This window comes from Rhinatrema bivittatum, chromosome 5 (assembly GCF_901001135.1).
Source record: "Rhinatrema bivittatum chromosome 5, aRhiBiv1.1, whole genome shotgun sequence".
Taxonomy (NCBI): Eukaryota; Metazoa; Chordata; class Amphibia; order Gymnophiona; family Rhinatrematidae; genus Rhinatrema; species Rhinatrema bivittatum.
In genome coordinates this window covers 31,404,938-31,425,308 of record NC_042619.1, presented here as the reverse complement: position 1 = coordinate 31,425,308, position 20,371 = coordinate 31,404,938, and the positions used below count along the sequence as shown (strand labels likewise).

General features: G+C 41.7%; 1 protein-coding gene across 1 annotated transcript in view; it reads left to right on the top strand.

The window, feature by feature from the left end:
• TENM4 (teneurin transmembrane protein 4) overlaps positions 1–20,371 on the top strand; it is a 954,015-nt gene that overhangs the window by 668,944 nt on the left and 264,700 nt on the right. The window contains exons 14-15 of the mRNA XM_029602209.1: positions 2,630–2,776; positions 16,477–16,693. Coding sequence (XP_029458069.1) covers positions 2,630–2,776; positions 16,477–16,693 — 364 coding nt within the window. The remainder of the gene's footprint in view (positions 1–2,629; positions 2,777–16,476; positions 16,694–20,371) is intronic.

Here is a 20,371-nt window from a genome sequence, read left to right as displayed (position 1 = left end):
GTGAATTTAACACGGACTACTTTGTTTAAAAAAATGTTTCAAAAAAACTTGAGGATATTGTATCACCCTGGAGCACCAATAAATTCAAATTGATTTAAACTTCTGAAGACTCTCCGAGATAGAGGATTTCGTCCTCTCACTCTTTGACATTGGTACATACGTAGAGATGGACATTTGTTTCCTTTATTATCCAGAACAGTTTTGAGGGAAGAAAGTCTCCTACATAACTCGGAATCAAGATAAATACAAGAAACACATGGGAAGGAGACGTTAAAAATGAATATAACAGAGTAAAATAGACAAGGCAAGAAAAGCTCTTCCTGATAAATATAAAAGAAACAATACATACAATATGTTTAGACTTCAAAGGCATTATTGTCAATTCAATTTCATGTAGGCTAAATGGAAATAAAGGTTAACAAACAAAACCCACACTACTTTATGTAGGCCACATGCAATAGCAAAGATTTGGCGTGATTAGTTTCCATAGGTAATTAGAGAACTCCTGGTTTGTATAAGCGTCCATTACGTACCGTGTCTGCCAGGAGTCTGTACGAGCGAACCTTGAAAACCCATTTAATTATCTGCTAAACTAAATACAGGAACAGAAGAACTGGTAAAACTGACGATGATTGGCCTTGAAAAACAGAAAGAAACATTTTTTTCTGTTATAATGCAGCAGCTCTACCAGTCATTTTGTAAAGGCAGAAACATTTGGTTTGTCTTTTTTTTTTTAATTGATTTTGACCCTGCAGTTTCCTCCTGCTCTTTTGTATCTCCAGCTCACTCTGAACCAGGGCTGGGTTCTGGTACCACTCTCTGGGTCAGCTGCTTCGGAGGCAGTGCTCAAAGCCCCCCCCCCCCCCTCCCTGGGGGGAGGGAGTCCTAATCATAACTCAGAGGAGGCATCTAGTTGCAATTTTTAGGGCCCCCATGACTGCATGTTTCTGGAAGGGGCCCCATGCATAGCCCCACCCCCCAGCCAAGAATTGGTAGAGGATATGAAATAGGGGGAAAAAAAATTCTCCAGCTTTTTGCAAATGAAAGCGCCTGGCACCAGATCACAGGCCAGAGCTACAAGTAGAAAGGAGCAGGACCAAACTGCCAGGTCAAAAAAAATCATAACTGTTTATTTCTGCTTTTCATAAACCGTCGTTCCAGAGGTAGATCACGACGGTTTACATATTTAGCATTGAGTTACATCGAAATAAGGTTATAGAAAAATTCAAACAGCATTAGAATAAGTGAGAAAGTAACAAATATAGCAAAAATAGTAATTACATCAATGATGGATTAAAAAGTTCAAGAGAGAATTCAAACAGGAGTTGAAATCAATTTAGAAAAAGGTAAGGGTATGATCTGCATATGTATATATACATTTTTTTCCCACCCATTGATGAGGATTATTTTGTGCACTACTTGTCTTCAGAGAATGCAGAGTTCTTTTCCTATAATAGGTATTCTCTGAAGACAATTTACCAGTCACACAGATCCTCTCTTCTCTCTTTATATATCTGTGAGAAGTTGTTGCCTCTCCAGCATCCGAAGTCCTGCATGTGAGCAGAAAAGACTTCTAGTCTTTTCCGCAGAGTTCGGGAATTTCATTCTTCTTGGTGGCACACATGGTCACATGACCCACTTGTGCAACTGGTGAACTGGCACTTCTTATGTTCTTAGGTTATTAACTGCGGTCTTCAGAGAACACCTGTTTACAGGTAAGTAACTTTGCTATGCTTAGCCATTCTGAGGTCGATATTCAGCCACGAAGCAGCTAGTTAAGTTAGCTGGAATATCCAGCAAACTTTAGGACAGCCCTACCGTGTGACCAGATTTAGCTACATAGGTTAAGCGGCTAACTCTACTCCACCTGGATACACTTCCCGCCCACCCCTGGAACACCCCCAGCTTATGCGGATGAATTCTGGCCACATAAGTCATTATGCGGCTAGAATTTAGGCGCATACAGCTTTGAATATAGCTGGGTAGCCATTTAGACGGATAACTTTTCAGTTATCTAAATGGCTTTTGAATATCGACCTCTCTGTGACTTTAAATAGACAGGGGTCTCCTTGTGCTGATAAGAGTATTCGTTTGTTGGAAACAAATAAGGAATCCAAACTGAAAAAGCTTATTTTCATTTTGATTCCTTAAAAAAAAATCCCAAATCCCTGATTCCTTTGAAAACCCTGGAAATGTTTGGGTTTTCATTTTGGGAAATTGTGTGCATTATTTCTGAATAGTGCATGCTGGTTGCAAATAGCCCGCACTGTTCAGAAATAGCGTGTGCTGTTTCCCAAAATGAAAAACACCCAAATTGAAAAATGACCACCCCCTACGAAAGGAAATTTGTAAAGAACCCCCCCCCCCCCCCAGTGAAGCAAAACAAAAACTTGCAGCCTGCACACCCCTGTTATCAGAACCCTATGCATGCCTCACAATAGAAACAGGGAACAGACAACTGGAATTGTCTAGTTAGTCTAGCTGCTGCAAAGAATTTTTAGGTCTCTAAACAGTAAGGCTTTTATTACAATAATACATTTCTCAGGAATTTCTGAATAAAAGAGAAGTTGTTGGTAAGCGATGACGAGATAGTTGCAGGAGTTAAGAGCGTGTTACTTTTTCCTTGCAGAGGGCTGCCCTGGTCTGTGCAATGGTAACGGCAGATGCACCCTGGACCTGAACGGATGGCACTGTGTCTGTCAGCTGGGCTGGAGAGGAGCGGGCTGCGATACTTCCATGGAAACCGCCTGTGGCGATGGGAAGGACAATGATAATGGTAAGAGATTTGTTTTACCGAAGTCCTCCCGGAGAGTAGGGATCCTGAAACACAGAATGTGATGGCAGGTAATGACCACCAGGCTCCTCCGGTCCGGTTTTTCCTCTTGGTTCCTCGTACCCAAGGATCCTCTGAGCTTGCCCTGTACCTCCCTGAATTCCATCGAGAGGCGCATCCATCACCCTTTCTCTGGAGAGATGCCTTCTTGCATTGCTTCTGAGTCTATCCCTCCTCCAATCTAATATCACGAGTCCTTGTGCTAGAACTGCCGCCTCGCTGAAAATTGTTTGCCTTTTGAGCTTTATTTATACTGCTTTCTTCTTCTTCAGGGCAGGGCAAGTAGAAAGAAATCAGGGGATAGGAAGGAAATCATAATTAGGAGACTAATTGCAGAGAACCTTTGTGAAGGGCTTGATGCATGTTGAGGGAGACTCAAGCTTCGGTAAAATAAATGTCATCCCTCCGAAGGGCTGATACCGTAGAAACCATTACTAGACAGTAATATTAGCTCATGACTGAGAACTTGAACTGAGCATGAACAAACATTTTAAAGGGTATGGGCACTGGAACATAAATTTCTCTGATCAGAATCTCTAGAGATTAGCAGAATTTCATTTCAGGCTCCTTAATCTCCCGCCGGGATCCCACGCCTGAAAAAGCGGGTGGATCCTGCAGTCCCTTATCCAAGAATTGCCATAGCTCTTCCCTTCCTCGCTCTCCCAAACCCTAGTACTGCCGCAAAACTTGGTGGGGTTCCAGTGGCACATCATAGGCCCGACGGTATTAGGAATGAGAACATTATCAGTAAACAGCATCAACCCGGTGCCATGTAATAATAATAAACAAGGCAGAAAGGAACTGTTTTTAATTGGGGGTGAAGAAACATTATATCTGAAACCGGCTTGTTGACTTGGGAAAATTTGCCATCTTTTTTTATTCTTGATCCTGTGGCCGCCAGTATCACACCTGATCAAAGTGACCTTCTAAGTAGAAGCTTTAATAGGTTGTGGTACGTTTTAAAGGACTATCCATCAATATGTGGCAGGGCATGCGCCTTTGAGGGACCTGTGTGGTCTGGAAGCAGCCTTTCTGTCAGTTCTTTCAAAGGTATCATAGTCAAAGTGAATGGGGGGGGGTTTTTTCCATTAGCAATGACGAGCAGAGAATTCCCAGAAATGTGAAACATACTGTGTGATCATATCCAGATACGCCTTTCTTTATCTTTTCTTTACATCGTTGTTTTGTTGTTTGTTGGGGAAGGGGGGGACGTGGTTTTCATGGATGCCAGGGTTCTGCTTGGATACTTAACATGTTTATTACACATCTGGTGTGGTGAAGTTTATTGCTGCCATGTGGCTGCTGCAAACAGAAATGTTAATACAGCGGTATTTGATTTCGTGCAGGGGAATAAGTGCCCTTTGTTTTCGCTACATCTTTCTCCATATTTTAAGTAAAACCAGCACAACATTAGTTTCTTGCTGCTAGCCGAGCCTAGACTTTATTGCTGCAGACTTCAGGTTTTTTCCTTCCTGCTGCCTCCGTATTCTTTCCTCCAGGGCCAAGATGAATCAATTTGTTAACGTTATCACGGTAGCATCTCAATCTTTAAACAGTGACACGTCAAGGTCTACTGTTTTGTTTCAAAAGATGTCCAGTATAGAAACTGAACTGTACTTTTCTGTCCAGCTCTGCTCATGCCTGCCTGATAGCAGGACCCAGCTTGACCTTGCTGTGCCCTTCACTGGAGCCAGTGTTTGAAATTGCGCACCTTTCACTTTCCTGCAGCGTTGCTGGTGCTGGTATTAGCAGCACCTGAGGAGCGATATAAAACGATGTGTGACAGCGGGGGGGGGGGGGGGGGGAGCGAGACAAGCGCTCACTCTCATGTTATGCCTATCATCCAAAGGGGGTCTCAAGCGGTAGAAGGAGCCCACGTTTCACGAGGTGCAGACCTGCTGATTGTAGCTCTGAAAAAGATTTGGGGAAATACTCAACAAGCTAAAGTGCTTGGATGAGAATAAAAAAAACTTAATAAAAATACGAAACGTTCAAAATATGCAAAACATTGTGGGTGTGATTTTATAACAGCCTGCAGAAATCAGAACGGCAAATGCAGGTGTAAGTTATACCAGGTTTCAAAGGGAACGTGTGCACGTGCTTTCCCTTTTTGAAAATGACCCCAACGAAACTACCTGCATAAAATTACAGCTGATAAATTGTGCCAGCAATATTTTAGGAAATTTTGCATGCATTTTTTTGAAAATGCAAAAATATGTATCTAATTATTATTTTTTTTTTACATTTTTGGTTTCTTCGACTTACTGTCGCTAGAATATTAAGTTGGAGGGTGTACAGAAAAGCAGTTTTTTCTGCTTTTCTGTACACTTTTTCAGGTTGTTCAGAAATTGGGCAGGTGTTACCATGTTTCCCTGATAATAAGCCCTACCCTGAAAATAAGCCCTAGCTTGCTTTTCAGGATTTTTGGAGTAGGGCTTGAAATATAAGCCCCTACTCCAAAAATAAGCCCTAGTTATAGGTGTACCAGCACGGCACAGTTGCACCCTAAGACTTGCCCGACCCCCCGAAAACCTACTGAAAGTCCTTGGGGGGGGCTGTAAAACAAAACAAACAAAACAAACCCCAAACCCACCCCAACCCTCCAAATTTAATTCATTGCAACCCCCCACCCCCCAAAAACCTGCCAGAATTCACTGGTGGTCCAGCGGGGTTCCGGGAGCAATCTCCGGCTCTCGGGCTGTCGGCTGCCAGTAATCAAAATGGCGCCGATGGCCCTTTGCCCTTTCCATGTGACAGGCTATTGCTCCTACCATGTGACAGAGGTCGGCCAATGGTATCAATAGCCTGACACATGGAAAGGGCAAAGGGCCATCGGCGCCATTTTGATTACTAGCAGCCGACGACCCGAGAGTGGAAAATCGCTCCCGGGACCCCCGCTGGACCACCAGTGAATTTTGGCAAGTTTTTGGGGGGGGTCGGGAGGGTGGGGGGTTGCAATGAATTAAATTTGAAAGGTTGGGGTGGTTTTGGGGGCTGTTTTTGGTTTTTTTTTACAAGCCCCCCATCTGCGCCCCCCCCCCCCCTGGGTTTCAGGCTTCGTTTCGGGGGGAGCAAACGAAATAAAATCGGCCCAAACCGCGGGGAAAATGAAATTTCCCGCGGCAGGCCGATAACGAAGGCCGAATCAAAAGGTTCAGCCGAAAATTGAATCTGATTTGTGAATGAAAGAGGAGGCGGGCTTAGCCTTGTCCTCATTCACCAATCATGGAAAAAAAATAAGACATCCCCTGAAAATAAGCCCTAACCTTTTTTTCGGAGCAGAAATTAAATATAAGACCTGTCAATATCGGAGAAACTCGGTAATTTTTGAGCGTTAAATGTGCGGATTGGCTGCACATTTTACTTTCAGTATCCTGGGTGAATAACTAATAGCCTCATCAACATGCATTTGCATGTGATGAGTGTTATTAGTTTCTGAGGGAGTTGGCTGCGTATTTTCGACGCGCTAAACCCGTTACAACCAGTGCGCTCGGCCGAGCACACCTTACAGTATCGGCCTGCTTGTGTGTTCCCTTGTGGACTGTCAGGTGAGCTTGTCCCATAGGAGCTCCACTTCATAAGGCCTGTAACTGCAACTCTTATACCTGGTGTTTTGTATGTTTTTTGCCCTGTTTGATGCACTATTGAAAAGATGAATTCTGCTTGGGGCAGGAACCAATGTGGAAACCAGCGCCCATGTCGGAGTGAGATCACACTGCTAGAGTTTGATTGGATGAGCTATTGATGGTTGGTACTTCAATCTTGCAGATCCTACTGGAAGATTAAAGCACAAATAATCATTGGTACCTATGTATGAGAGTTTATACTAACTCACATTATAGCACCTGAAGGAATGGAATTTTTGCAATTTTTACATCTTTATTTGATTTATTCAAGTTTTTGTACTTTTATCCAAGTGATAAACATCTGGGAGAGGAACCTTTAAGTATCACTGCAGGAAAGTGGGACTTTCTTTTCCTGAATTAAGAATTTAAAATTTCTCCTTTCAAAAAGCTCAAAGCAATCCCCATAGGGAGATGCACGTCCACCATCTGCTGGAGACGGAGAATACTGGCAGGCTGGGGTTACTGCAGGATAATGATTGTGTCGTGTCTAAGCAGACGACTATCCCCGTAGAGGGAGGAGAGGCCTTGAAAGATGAACATAATAAAAGGATTGAGGCTATTCTTAAGCAAGCCTTTGAGGCAGTGGCGATGAAGTTACAGATTTCCTCCTGTTGCTCCCTAATGGTGAGATCTTGTCTGCTTTTCTCTCAGGAGGCTGATGAGTCTGGAGGGAATTCCAGAGCAGTTATGGAGCCTGCTGCCACCTTTTTAGCAGATGCAGGCTGTGATTTGGTCCAGACCTTGGCCTGAGGAGTGGCTTCGGTGATAGTGGCCAGGGTGTCAACTCTGGTTGCGAAATTGGTTTCTCTCTCTGTCTCTGTCTCAGAGCATTTCTGTCTTTTTCTGCCATCAATTGCAATGTTATAAAATAGGACAATAGATTTTTTGAAGACAAGTACATCAATAGTCACACAAGTGGATGAAGTGATCAGTTTGTGTGTCTGATTGATTAGGTATCTTTAGAGAACACCTGCTACAGGTAAGCAATTTTATCTGTGTTTTTGCATTCAGGTTTCTTTATGGCTTAATATATGGTTTCTAGAAAGGTTCATCATAATCCCTTTTCTCTGAAGAGTGGCAGCTCACTGAATCACGCACATGTGTCATATGACTGCTCCTCAAACAGGCCTAAAGGCCTTTTACTGTCCATGTGCATCGTATGCTATTGTGATCCTAGAGTTTGCCTTGTTTCTGTGTCCGCTGATATTGTCAGATGCATTCTCAAAATGGTCCGGCAGAGCTTAAAAAGCAGACTTTTACCTTCCTTTTCTTCTGCCTCTTTTTCCCTAAAACTCTTTAGATTGCCCTAGTTAACTTTTATGGCACTTTCCAAGTTGCATCATTTCTTTGTTGCTTCTCTTTACTGGTCCATTGTGTTTTTTTAAGCATGGCTGTGCCAGCAGGACACCCAGCCAATAATGTTTCTGAATGTAATATTTTAGCCATTGTTTTATGTAACCCTGCCAGACTGGTGTCAGTGCTGATTAATTTCATAATGCGAGCCCAGTACATCGCAGCCCACCTGCACAGTTGCCATATTTGATTACCATACAGACATTTTCCTCCATTTATTTCTCATTTTTTAACCCCATACAGCTTACCTGAGTAGCACAGCCCTGAGGGCTGGAGAGCAGTCTACTCTGAGACCATCCCTCTGTATCACTCTGTGGCCAGCCATGTTCCCTTCCTACCTGTCCTTAAGTATTGCCACTTCCATGGTCTGCCCAAGTACCACTGAAGGCAGAATCAAAGCCGAATCTGTGGTGCCCAGCACTACAGATCAGGCCACGCGGCAGGCACAAGGGTAAAGCCCTTGTTAAAAAAAAAAAAAAGTATGTTATCCAAAATATCTAAATACATTCTCCTACCCATAGTATCTCAAGGGATCAAGGGCAGTGTATATTTCATTTTTTGGCCTGAATGTTTCTCCTTTTGCTTCCAGCTCACCTGTAACCGGTACTGGGATCCTGGCGCCAGAAGTCTTCATTCACAACTACCCAGAGATTTTAAGAGACCCTACCTCCCATTTTTCTTATTCTGGTCATTCCAGAACCCTCTATCTTGGGCTCTGAATCTGGCTGCCAGGTGCCGTCCTTATTGATGACCATGACTCCCTTCATTCTAAGTGCGGTGAACTTTTCCTCTAGCGTTCCCATCCCTGCAGAAGTCCCAGTATGGGAATTGACCAGGAACCTTCCATGTGGGTGCGTGGTCCTGCCACTGGGCCGGCCCCAAGGACGGTACATTTTACAGCGATGAAAATGTAAATGTTCCACGTTGTGTAAAGTTTGCACCAGCAACAAGTTCAACAACCCTGCATCTCTAGTAAAAGTAGTACAGAGTTGTTTGGGTTTTTTTTCATTTGGCCACCTATTTATTCAGCTTGAGGCCACCCCCATCTGGCGCTTGCAGTGAATCCGTTCTGGAGCCATTCAGCAACATTCCAACAACCAGGCTCCGGTGAAAAGACCGGCAACATCAAGGCGAACAAAGTCATTGTGGCAGTAGAGGCGGTGACGCCAAGTTAGAGCACTCGGCAGGAACTTTTCATGCTTTTAATTGGCTGTCCTCTTCCATTTCCCCTCGGCTGCCTTCCCTCGTACGGCGTTGATGCCATTAATATAAAGTCCCCTTTTCAAACACTGAAAACAAGCAACTAATTCTGTTTCCCAGTCTTAAAGCCTGGAAGCCTGCAGGAGGTGTTTGTTAGGCCGAAAGATTCTACTGTTTTTGCTCCTGTGTGGGAGAAAGACTATGTGATGCTTTGCCCCCCCAGGATGCCGGGGATGGCTTTAAAAAAGGGGGAAATCAATAGATAACCACACTCTCCTTTGAGAACAGCATGAGCAGAGCAGATTCCAAAGGTTGCATTATGCTTCCATGGCAACCAGTGGCCGAAACCGATGCAGCTGACATCAGAAAACAGATGTCAGTGGTTGGCATGTAACTTAGTAAAGCCTGGCAGAGCCCTCTAGCATTGCTTATTATCCTAGAGCCACAATACGGGCTAGGATGGCTCGTCTGCTACTGCTAGGCTATGGCACCTCCTCAGCTTGAACCTCACTAGAGGAGACTGCCGAGTCAAGTGGGCAGTGCAGGAATCCCCTTAGTGAGACCACCAAGCATTATAAAGGTCACTGAAAAGACTTTAGCATTTTAAGCAGTTTGTTGTACTTTGTTTTATGAATATCACATCTCAAACAATCATTGCCCCATGTTAATAAAAAAGAACTAACAAATTGGATTATGTAATTTCTCAAATATCAACGCCAGCACTTGAATCTTCATTCAGAATGCTGAATTGTTATTTCATATACATGGCTGTAATAAAAAAAAATATTTCAACTCACTGATTTACTAGTAAGAATGATTATGTGGTTTCTCAGGCAAACGCAGCGCACCATTTCTAATATTAGCAAACTGAAATCTGTAGAGAAAGTTGATCTAGGAAAGGAGGTGATAGGTTACGCCATCCCTTTAAAACTGAAGAGCCAAGATTGATTTGGGAGGGTTTAATAAAACCGTTTCAACTTAACTAAATTACTTTTGCTGCAATAGATGATTTTATGAATGTTTTACACTGATTTCCTCATGCTTATCTTGGAGGTGCTCTTACAGTGAGTGTACTGCGATCCTCTGTGCATATAAAATTTTAAAAAGCTGTTTGAGGCTGATCCAGCAGTTCAGTGGTGCGTGCCGCACACCGAGCCACATACGGAAGGCTTGGTGCTCTATCCTTGAGCTGGGGAGGACTGGAGAGTCCGCGGAGGCAATGTTCTCAGTCCCTGGGGTGGGAAGGGAGGATTGGAAAGGGGAGAAGAGAGCACCAGCCATCGCTCAGTATCACCACCTAGTAGCCAAACTTTGAATCCACATTAGCTGAGTTCCAGAGGGGACTGTTGGTGCGATGGCTAAATTAAGAGTTGTGTATTTAAAAAAAAAAAAAGAGAAATAAATCCCTAAATATTTGCAAATGAAGCCTTATGGCGCCATAGTCCAAGAGAGGGCAGTTCCATTTGAACTGTTAGAAGTCCGAAAGGAGCAAGAGGAAACTACTAAGCAAAGCCCTATTTGAGACAAATGATTACATTTCAGGTTCTGTAATCGTAAGCAAGTACAATTGCTTTAAAAGTAAATGAGTACTGGTTGAAGAGCCTGCATGGCAAGGCTTTCAGAGAGTAGGGGGGGGGAAAAAAAAAACGAATTCCTTACGTATTACTCTTGCAAAGATGGCCAGGAGTCTGAATGCTGCTGTTAGCCCAAAGGCTCTTTCTTTACAATTCTTGATTGGTGTTTCAGATGACAGGCCCTGAAATGTTCTGCCTATGTAGATACCATTCCATGACCTACATACTTTCTGTATCAGTTCTTTCAAGCAGCACCTGTGGTGTACCATGAAGTTACGTAAGCATATAATTGCACCATTTGCTGGAAGTTATCTATATTTGGCTGTTAGTATGACAGACTGTGTTGCAGCATCCACAACTTGGTAAAAATGTTCCCTTTTTTTTTTTTTTTTTTTGTACCAGTGAGCTAAAATGCTGCCCATTCAATCAGCCAACACAATTGAGTGGCCATGAAAAGTCACAACTAATTTGAAATTTTATTAGCTTTCAGCTGGCCTTGTTTAGAGCCAGAGCACTCTCTGAAACTAGCTGTATAATACAAAATACCATCTTGATACCACTGTTAAAAAAAGAGGGATCTGAAAATGAATCACTAGTTTGCATGTTTATAATTAAAGTCTGCTGATCCTTTTGAATGTTTTGTAATAACCAAACATAATGCAGTTAAAAATTAGTACCAGGAAGATCGTGGAAGTGGTTTACATAGCAGTAAGCTTCTTTTATTTCTTAATATTTACTGAAGGAACTGAGTGGTACATTTCTGCATCCAATTCTGCATCCAATCAATGCCAACAAGAGTACCAATTACATTGGTATTTTTGATGTGGATTCTTGTCATTGAGATTTTCCATATAGACCATCAAAGAGACATAAAATGGTTAAACTTCCACCACATACACAGGAGAAATTTGATACTCTGTCATGAAATAATACCACAAGTAATATACCTTTGGGTTTGAACATGGCAGCTTTTCTGTGGGGAAGAAATGCAAAGAATTCTGCAGCCCGTTTAATTTATTTATTCATTCATTTAGCCATTTTATATACCGTCGTTCTAAATGAAGATCACAACGGTTTACAACATGACATACATATTATAGATCAACAGATACTTTGATTTGATGTGATCATATAACATACACTTTAAAGATAGATACATACATTGAGTAATGTAATCAGGGGTGAAAAGATATGCAGGGATAAGCTAGCACTTTTAATTCAAGGTACCAGAGGGATATAAGGTTGGTGGTATAATGAATAAGTTTCAGTTTTATTTATTTCGAAGGGGTTGGAAAGTGATGATGTATTTAGTTCAATAGATAGGTTCTTAATGAATTTGTCCATGTAGGAGCATGTACTGAGTTCAGAAAATTTTAAGTTATGTTATAGGCATTTGAAATAACCATGTTTTTAGGTCGCATTTGAATTTCTTTGTTTCTGGAGTCAGTGGTAGAGTCTCAGGTAGAGTTCCATAGTATAGGGCCTGCTATGGAGAGCATACAGTCTCTTATTTTTGTTAGATGCGTATTCTGAAATGATGGCACTTTGTTTTGAGATCTTAATGATCTTGTAGCTTGTATGGTTGTAGTGCTACGCTACCAGACCAGTGTTATTAGAATGGAGGGAGGTAAGTATTAATGTTAAGACTTTGTAATGGATTCGGGATTATACAGGTAGCCAATGAAGAGCTATCAGTGATTGTGAAATGTGATCAAATTTTCTGTATCCTGTTAAGAGTCTAGCTGCGGTATTTTATAATAGTTGTAGTTTTTTTAGAAGACAGTTAGATACTCTGAGTAAAAGTGAGTTGCAGTAGTCTAAGTTTGAAAAAATGAGGGTTTGCAGGACCATGCGGAAGTCTACGTGAGTCAGCAATGGTTTCAGTCTATGTAGTAAGAGCAGCTTATCATAGCCTGATTCAATTAATTTATTTACATGCTTTTCCATTGTTAGGTTCTCATCAATCTATATTCCTAAGTCCCGCACTTGGTCTGAGAGTGTAATATTGAAGTTACCTAGGTCAAGTGACTGCAGAGTTGTTATAGTTGGATTTCTTCTTAACAGAATGATTTCAGTTTTCTTTCTGTTTAGAGTTAGTTTGAGCTTCGATAGTTCATGTTGTATAGCCTTCATGTGTGTTGCAAGAGTCTTATTATATTTTCAATGAATATGGTGCATCGGATGTAGAACTGAATGTCATTGGCGTATAGGTAGAAGGTGATTCCTAGATCAGATAGTAATTTATGTAGGGGAAGCATATAGATGTTGAATAGAGTTGTGGATAGTGCTGAACCCTTAGGGACACCTGCAATGATCAGGAAGGTGTCAGGCATATGGTTGGTTGCCCAGTTTGACTTGGAATGTCCTTTTTGATAGGAAGGAGGTGAACTACTTGATTACATCACTGTCAATTCTGATTTTTTATCAGCTGTCAAAGGCTGCTATTAGTTCAATTAGTACCAAGATACAAGATTCGTCATTGTTAAATTCCCGTAATATGGGGTCCATTAAGGATACAAGTAAAGTCTCGGTCAAGCTATTTTTTCTGAACCCGAATTGGTTTGGATGTAGAATGTGATGGTCATCTAGATAGTCTTCTAGTTGTGATAATACAGCTTTTTCAAGAATTTTAGATAGAAAGGGCAGGTTGGATATAGGTCGATAATTTTCCCAGTTATCAGAACTTCTGGTATTATTTTTTAGAATAGATTTTATAACTGCTTGTTTTGCCCTTTCTGGGACTAGATCTTCCGAGAGAAATTGATTGATTAAGGATGTGATTGTTTGCGTGATAGTGCTGTATATTAGTTTTAAGGAGCTAGCTGGAATGGGATCAAGTGGGTGATTTGCGGGTTTTATTTTAGTAATGATTTGCGAGATTTGAAGTTTAGATACTCTGTCAAAAGTGGTCCATTTATCTGGTTCATGATTTTCTTCTTGTTCACTGTTTGGTGGGCAGGCAGAGACTGAGTTTTTAGTCTAGTTATTTTTTTAATAAATGATTGGCATATTTGTTGTAGTCATTCTTAGAGAAGCAGTTGTTTCTCGAGATAGGGGAAGACGGGTCCTTGATTAGGTGTTTAATGACATCGAAGAGTAATTTAGAGTTAAAAATTACTCCATGAATTTGTTTATCATAGTGTTCTTTTTTCGCTTTGTTGATTGACACCCAGTATTGAGAAAGTAGTGATCTGTATTTTCCAAGTGATTCTGAAGTCGGACTATTCGGGCAAAGCTTTTCAGATTTTCTCAATAATTGTTTAAAGCATCTTAATTCTTCATTGTACCAAGGTTTCTTTTGTTTAGAGGAACATTGTTCAGGTTGGATTGCTATATTATGCTTTAGGTGGCAGAAAAATGTTTAGAATTGTAATTGTTTTGATGATGGTTTTTAATCTTGTAATGCACTTAGTACAGGAGTCTTTTATAAGCAGACACATTTTTTTAATAACATAAATAAATAAGAAAAGTTTGCCAAGCTCATGAGTGTATCCTGCTATGTTTTTATTTTAGATAAGAGATGGCTAAGGGGGGATTTGATAGAGGTCTATAAAATCATGAGAGGATTAGAACGGGTAAATGTGAATCGGTTATTTACTCTTTCAGATAATACAAGGGACATGGGGGCACTCCATGAAGTTAGCAAGTAGCACATTTAAAACAAATCAGAAAAAAAAATGTGTACTCAATGCACCATTAAGCTCTGGAATTCATTGCCAGAGGATGTGGTAAAGGCAGTTAGCATAGCTGGGTTTAAAAAAGGCTTGGACAAGTTCCTGGTGGAGAAATCCATAAACTGCTATTAACCAAACTGACTTAGGGAATAACCACTGCTTATTACCGGCATTAGTAGCATGGGATTCATTTAATGTTTGGGTACTTGCCAGATACTTGTAATCTGGATTGGACACTATTGGAAACAGGATGCTGGATTTGATGGATCCTCGGTCTACCCCAGTATGGCAACTTCTTATGTTCTTAGGATAGTATTTTTCATTTCATTACTGAGGACTGAGATGCCACATCAGTGTTAGGTGGGTGTAGTGATTATTACTAGTTCATTGTCAACCTAGGAAGCCATAACAATTGGAGTCCACTGAGGCTATTCAATATTTTCATTAACAGTTTGGACAATCTGAAAGAAAATACATCTAAAAATTATAGATAATATCACATTGGGAGAAGCTATAAGTACCTTGGAGGCTAAGATTAGAATGCAAAGATATCTGCCCAGGCCTGGACCATCAGGGTACTTCTTTTCAAAGTAATGGGGGGTCTGGTAGAGGAGGGGGCATCAGGGTCCACTAAACCACCAGAGAGATTTTGATGGATAAAGAGGGTTGGGGGGGGGTAAGGTTGGGGCAGTTCATCTTACCACCAGGACACATTTTTAAACAAAATGGGGAAGGTCTGGGGGAGTGGGGTCCGGGCCTCCCAGCATCCTAAGGCCAGGTTTTGGCAGTGAAGGGGCAGAATTGGGGGGTGGGGGTGGAACTTGCCGCCAGCATTAAAACGTTAACTTTTTTTTTTTTCAAACAAAGGGCTTTCTCCAAGGGGAGTCTGTGCATTAAGGCTAGACCCTGGGTGCATTAGGATGTGTGCTTACGTCCTGATGCACCCACAAGAAATTAGCAGCAACTCTTGAGTTAAAACTAATTTCAGGTCAAATAGCACAGCTTGCCAATGTTTTGGCAAGCCGCGTTATTTGATTAGCATAGCTTAGGGTAGTAATGAGCTCATTTGCATGCTAATGAGTTCCTTTAAATGCCAGGCCTGGAATAATGTGAGTTATTTGAAATATCTCTCGTTATCCCCACATTAGACCATTTAATGCATGAAAGCCAGCGTTTTTCGTGCGGTAAATGGCCTAACGCGTCTTAGTGAATGAGGCCCTTAGCAAGGAAAAATCTAATCCTTAAATATGAAAAGGGACCGACTGGTTAAGCAGTCCAGTTGTAGGAAAGAATGTTGTGTTTATGGTGCATCACAAAGTAAATGAGGCGGCAATGAAGTACTATTATAGGAGAAAAGGCTAACACTGTAATTCTGGAGCTCTCAACCCAGTCCTTGGGATACACTTGGCCAGTCAAGTTTTCAGGAGACGCACAATGATTATCCATGAGAGAGATTTGCCTGCACTGCTTCTATCATATGCAGATCTCTCTCATGGATATTCATTGTGGATATCCTGAAAACTTGACTGGCAAGCTATGTCCCAAGGAGTGGGTTGAGAGCCATTGCTCTAATGGGCTATAATAACAGACATAAGACCCATAAGGCAAGTGAAATAACTGTCTAACTCTGTACTCTTATTCACAAGGTCTTTGTTGGAGCACTGTATCCAGTTTTGAGCCTTACATTTCAAGAAGGGCAAGGAGAAACTGAAGAAAGCTCAGAGGAAAGCAACTCAGATGATGCAGAGGTCTAGATAATATGAACTATGAGGAAAGGTTGAAGGAGTTGAGTTTATTTAGCCTAGAGGAAAGAAGACTGAGGGTGAGTTTATCGTATTCAGATACGTAAAGGAAGGTGATAAAGAGGATGATATCTGTTGTTGTCCTTCATGTCCACTGGGAATGTGACAAGAAATAATAGGTTTAAATTGCAGCAAGAGAAGCTGAAGCTCTCTCTCACTGTAAGTGTAGGTGAGCACTGGAACAATTTGTTAGGGAGATCTGGTCTGGGATGGTTTAGGTGGTGCTTAGTGGCATAGCAGAGGACGAGGGAACGTCTGGAGTGTCACCTCCACACCTGTCTTTCTCTGCTTCTATGGCACTGACCTTACAGTTAACCATGTCCATATGAAAAACAACAGGATTTAAATATGCAATGTTAACCTGGTCATAAAACTAGAAATCACGCTTTTGGTACTTTTTTTTTTTTTTTGCAGATGGTTTGGTGGATTGCATGGATCCGGATTGCTGTTTGCAGTCTTTGTGCCATACCAATCTTCTGTGCCTGGGATCACCTGACCCCTTGGATATCATGCAGGAGACACAAGTCCCTACATCCCAGCAGAACTTGCTGTCTTTCTATAACAGGATCAAATTTCTAGTTGGCAAGGACAGCACACACGTCATCCCAGGAGAAAACCCCTTCGATGGAGGGTAAGTTAATTTTTTTGATAAGGTCTCAGAATGAAGCCCCTCGTTCAGCAGGCGAGGTGCAGCTTATTTGTGAAAGGTGAATTGTGTATAATGGAATATCCTAATGAGAGAATGGCAAAAGGGGAGAGGCGAAAGGAGTGAAGTCGGTATCAGACTCCCCAGCGTCTCTGCATGTGGGAAATAGATATCTGAAAAACTGTATGAATTTTTATGAGTAGTGTAATGCTATTGAAGACTTTCCCAGAGGTGATCTGTACAGACTGAGAAATTAAAGGCACAGGAAAACTTTTCTAGTCTGTAAAATCAGGTTAATCGGCTCGCTGGGATGAATTGTGCCTGAAATGTCTACTTGGCAATTGAAGGCTTCGGGGTGCGATTTTTCAAAGCATTTACGTACATATATTTAGCATCTGTATGTATAAGTAGCTTATACTCGCGTAATCGTTATTTTATAAACATGGAAAGTATGTGTGAACTTTAGGTTTCGCACACATATACATGTGGGAAAAAGGGCGGTCTGGGGCATTCCGGGGCGAAGCCAACAGTTACACGCATAAGTTGCTATTTTATAAAAGACTTACATGCACTCATTTGTCTGCTTACACGCATAATTGTATAACTGGTAATTATCTTGCATAATTGCTATCGGACGTGTTTATTATCTGCTATTAACCGGGTGGGGAGGTCCGGGTGAACTGGGTGGGAGTTCAGGCTGAAGAACCAGGAGGGCCTCGATGACCTGGAGAAGGACTGGGCAAATGGGTGGAGGAATCGGAAAAGCTGGTAATTTCAGTTACTCATGTTTTAAAATTTACCAACTTCCACATGTAAATTGGGTTTTATGCAAGCAAGCGCTACTTTTTTCCAAGCGGAAAATATATGCATGTATATTTTTAAGATTGTATGCAAAATACGTGCATTCAATGCTTTCAAATACTCGCTTTCAATGCCTTGCATGTATTTGCATGTAAGCAATCATAAGTTGGGTGGTCGATATATGCGTATTTTATAATTCATGCAGGTTATAGATTTTCATGTGGCTGCTCGGAGTTCTTTGAAAGTTATTCTCTTAAGTGTTGTTTTTGCCTGGAATGCATGGGTTCATATTTCATAGTCTTTCTTATTATTTGCCTCTGTCAATTTCAAGTTTCAAAGAGGCTCCTTATTAAAGTGCTTTCCTTCCATATTACAGTTACTTTCCTTCTTAGGATGAATGTTAATAGAAAATCTAGAGTTGGCAGATTTGGTTAATCAGTGTTCAAGTTCTCCACTGGTATTAGTGAGGTTTTCATTTTTTTTTCTTTCAGAGCAAGAATAAACCAACTAAAATAGTATTGTCTTATTAATTGAGCTAGAATCTTCCCCTATGGTGGCAGTGTCTTTGGTTTTGAGTCTTGCAATTTGCAAAGTCAAATCTTGGGTTCCCTGTTATCAGTGATGGTGGAACCTTCACACTCAGGTTTATGTATTGATATATGTATGTAATGTATATTTATTATTTTATGTATGGTTTATGCTGTACATCACCTCGGTTTTTTAGGCGATTAATAAATTTAAATAAAAGATGAAAAAAAAAGATAATGCATTATGCAAAAGTATATCATGAACAGAAGACTCTTCCCTTAGGCTGCCTGTCCTCATGGTTGAGGGAACAGCTGGAGGCAGATCATGATGGCTCCTGGGAGCCCCTTGTTACACTTTATGAAAATAAAGACAGCCTCTTGCCATGTGCGGCAGAGCTGGCGAGAGCCCCTTGATAAGAAGTTGGAAACTTAGCACTGGAGCAGCCAGTGCCCAAAAAAATGCAGCATGATTGCTACTAACCACCATGCTAAGATGTATAAGTTTTTCTTCATTATTAACAGCAGAATTTGTGCACTCTGGCAGAGTGGATCACAGTTTTAGACACAATTGAGCTGGATTCCAAAATATATATCACACATTACTGTTAATATGAAAAGGACTTTGCCTTCTGATATGTCCTTTCTAAGGCAACTCTAAACTGCAATAACACAGTTATTTCCAGGAAGCAAATGATTTGATAAATTCCGTAAGGGGGAAAAACACATGGTTAATGAAGAGAGGATATTAAAATCTCATTTATGGGGCTGATTTAAGGTATAAACAACTTGTTTATAAGTATACAATGCAAGAGGATCAGATGTTTAATTTTGTTTTATGTATTGTTCTATTTTTCAGTTTTAGTGGTATATGTTTATTGTATTACGTGCTATTCCTGTAAATCTCTCTGAGTGATTTTTTTAAATCTGGAAAAGGCGATTCGTAAGTAATGACAAATAAAGTAGAAAAACATCTCACATCTCTATCGTACATTATTCTCATGGATAGCATGAAATACCAGAATCCACAAGGCAGAAAAGTAAGCATGGACTTATATTTAGGGAAAAAGCATCCTAAACAATATTTTGCTGAAGACTTATTTTTAACAACTGTAGAAAACGGCAAGGACAATTCAGACCAGCAAAAGTTTCAGATTTCTTGTGCTGGTCAGTTTCTTTTGAAGCTAAACTGGTTGCAGATGCACAGTGGGTTTTTTACCTTCCTCTGCATTACCACGTAATGAATGACGTAAGGCGCTTAGACACGGGTTAGAACTGACGCGCTTTTGTTGATCTTTCAGAATCTAAATTTGCCTCATACTGTTAGTATGCATGCCAGGACCGGACTTACCTCTGGTGTGCCCCTAAGCACTGAAGCAGGAGGAGGCCTCTGCTCAGGGTGGAGAAATGGGGTAGGGGAGGTCCCCTTGGAAGCTGTGGCAGTGGGTCTAGAGGTGGGGGGGGGGTGCCCCTACCAAAGTTACGCCAGATCAGTGGGCACCATCTCCTTCCTCTGGGCAACCCTCTCTAACCCAGGAACTGCCCCCTTAAGGATACCCGGTGCCCTGTGGAAAGGTGTCCTAGGCACGTGCTCACTCTTGCTAATGGAAAATCCAGCTGTTACGCATATTGCATTCTAAAGCTGAAAGTTGCACATGGTGCAAACTTGTATTTTCATAATGGTTCACGCTGAATTGACTTGAGCTTTAGGAGACTAATATTCAAGTAAACTGGCGATTGGACAAGATATCAGGCTACAGTTAGCAGGATAACCTGTCCCAGATATTCAGTGGGATAAATGTCCCACGGAATATCCCATATTAAAATTATCAGGTAGCTAGATAACTATAAACCTAACCGGCCAGATTTAAAATATGTCCAGTTAGGTTAAAAGTTATCTGGCCTTGTGAGGTCGAATAATGTGCCAATTAACTGGCTAGCTTCAAAACGTGCAGGCCTCCTGGCCCGATTCCCATCCCACCTCCAGCACCATTAATCTTTAAAATCCCTGCTGCCAGATCCTCCCCCCCCCCCAAAACCCTACAAAACAAAAGGCCCTGTAATAACGTTGCTGGTCATCTCCCTCATTTCCCCTCCCCCTGGAGAGCCCCCATCCTCCCCACCAAGACTTACCGCCCACCCAGTACCTCGGTCGCCAAACGGTTACGCTGATAGCTCACGTTTCCAGCCTGCCTGTTCAGAGCTACCACGGAAGAGTCCGAGATCACATCCTGCCGCGATCCCGAGCCTGTAAATGAGGCGACGACCGAGGTACCGGGGGGGGCTTGGGAGGGCTAGAGGGAGAGTAGGGGGTGGATATTGTGGTGGTGAGGGGGGG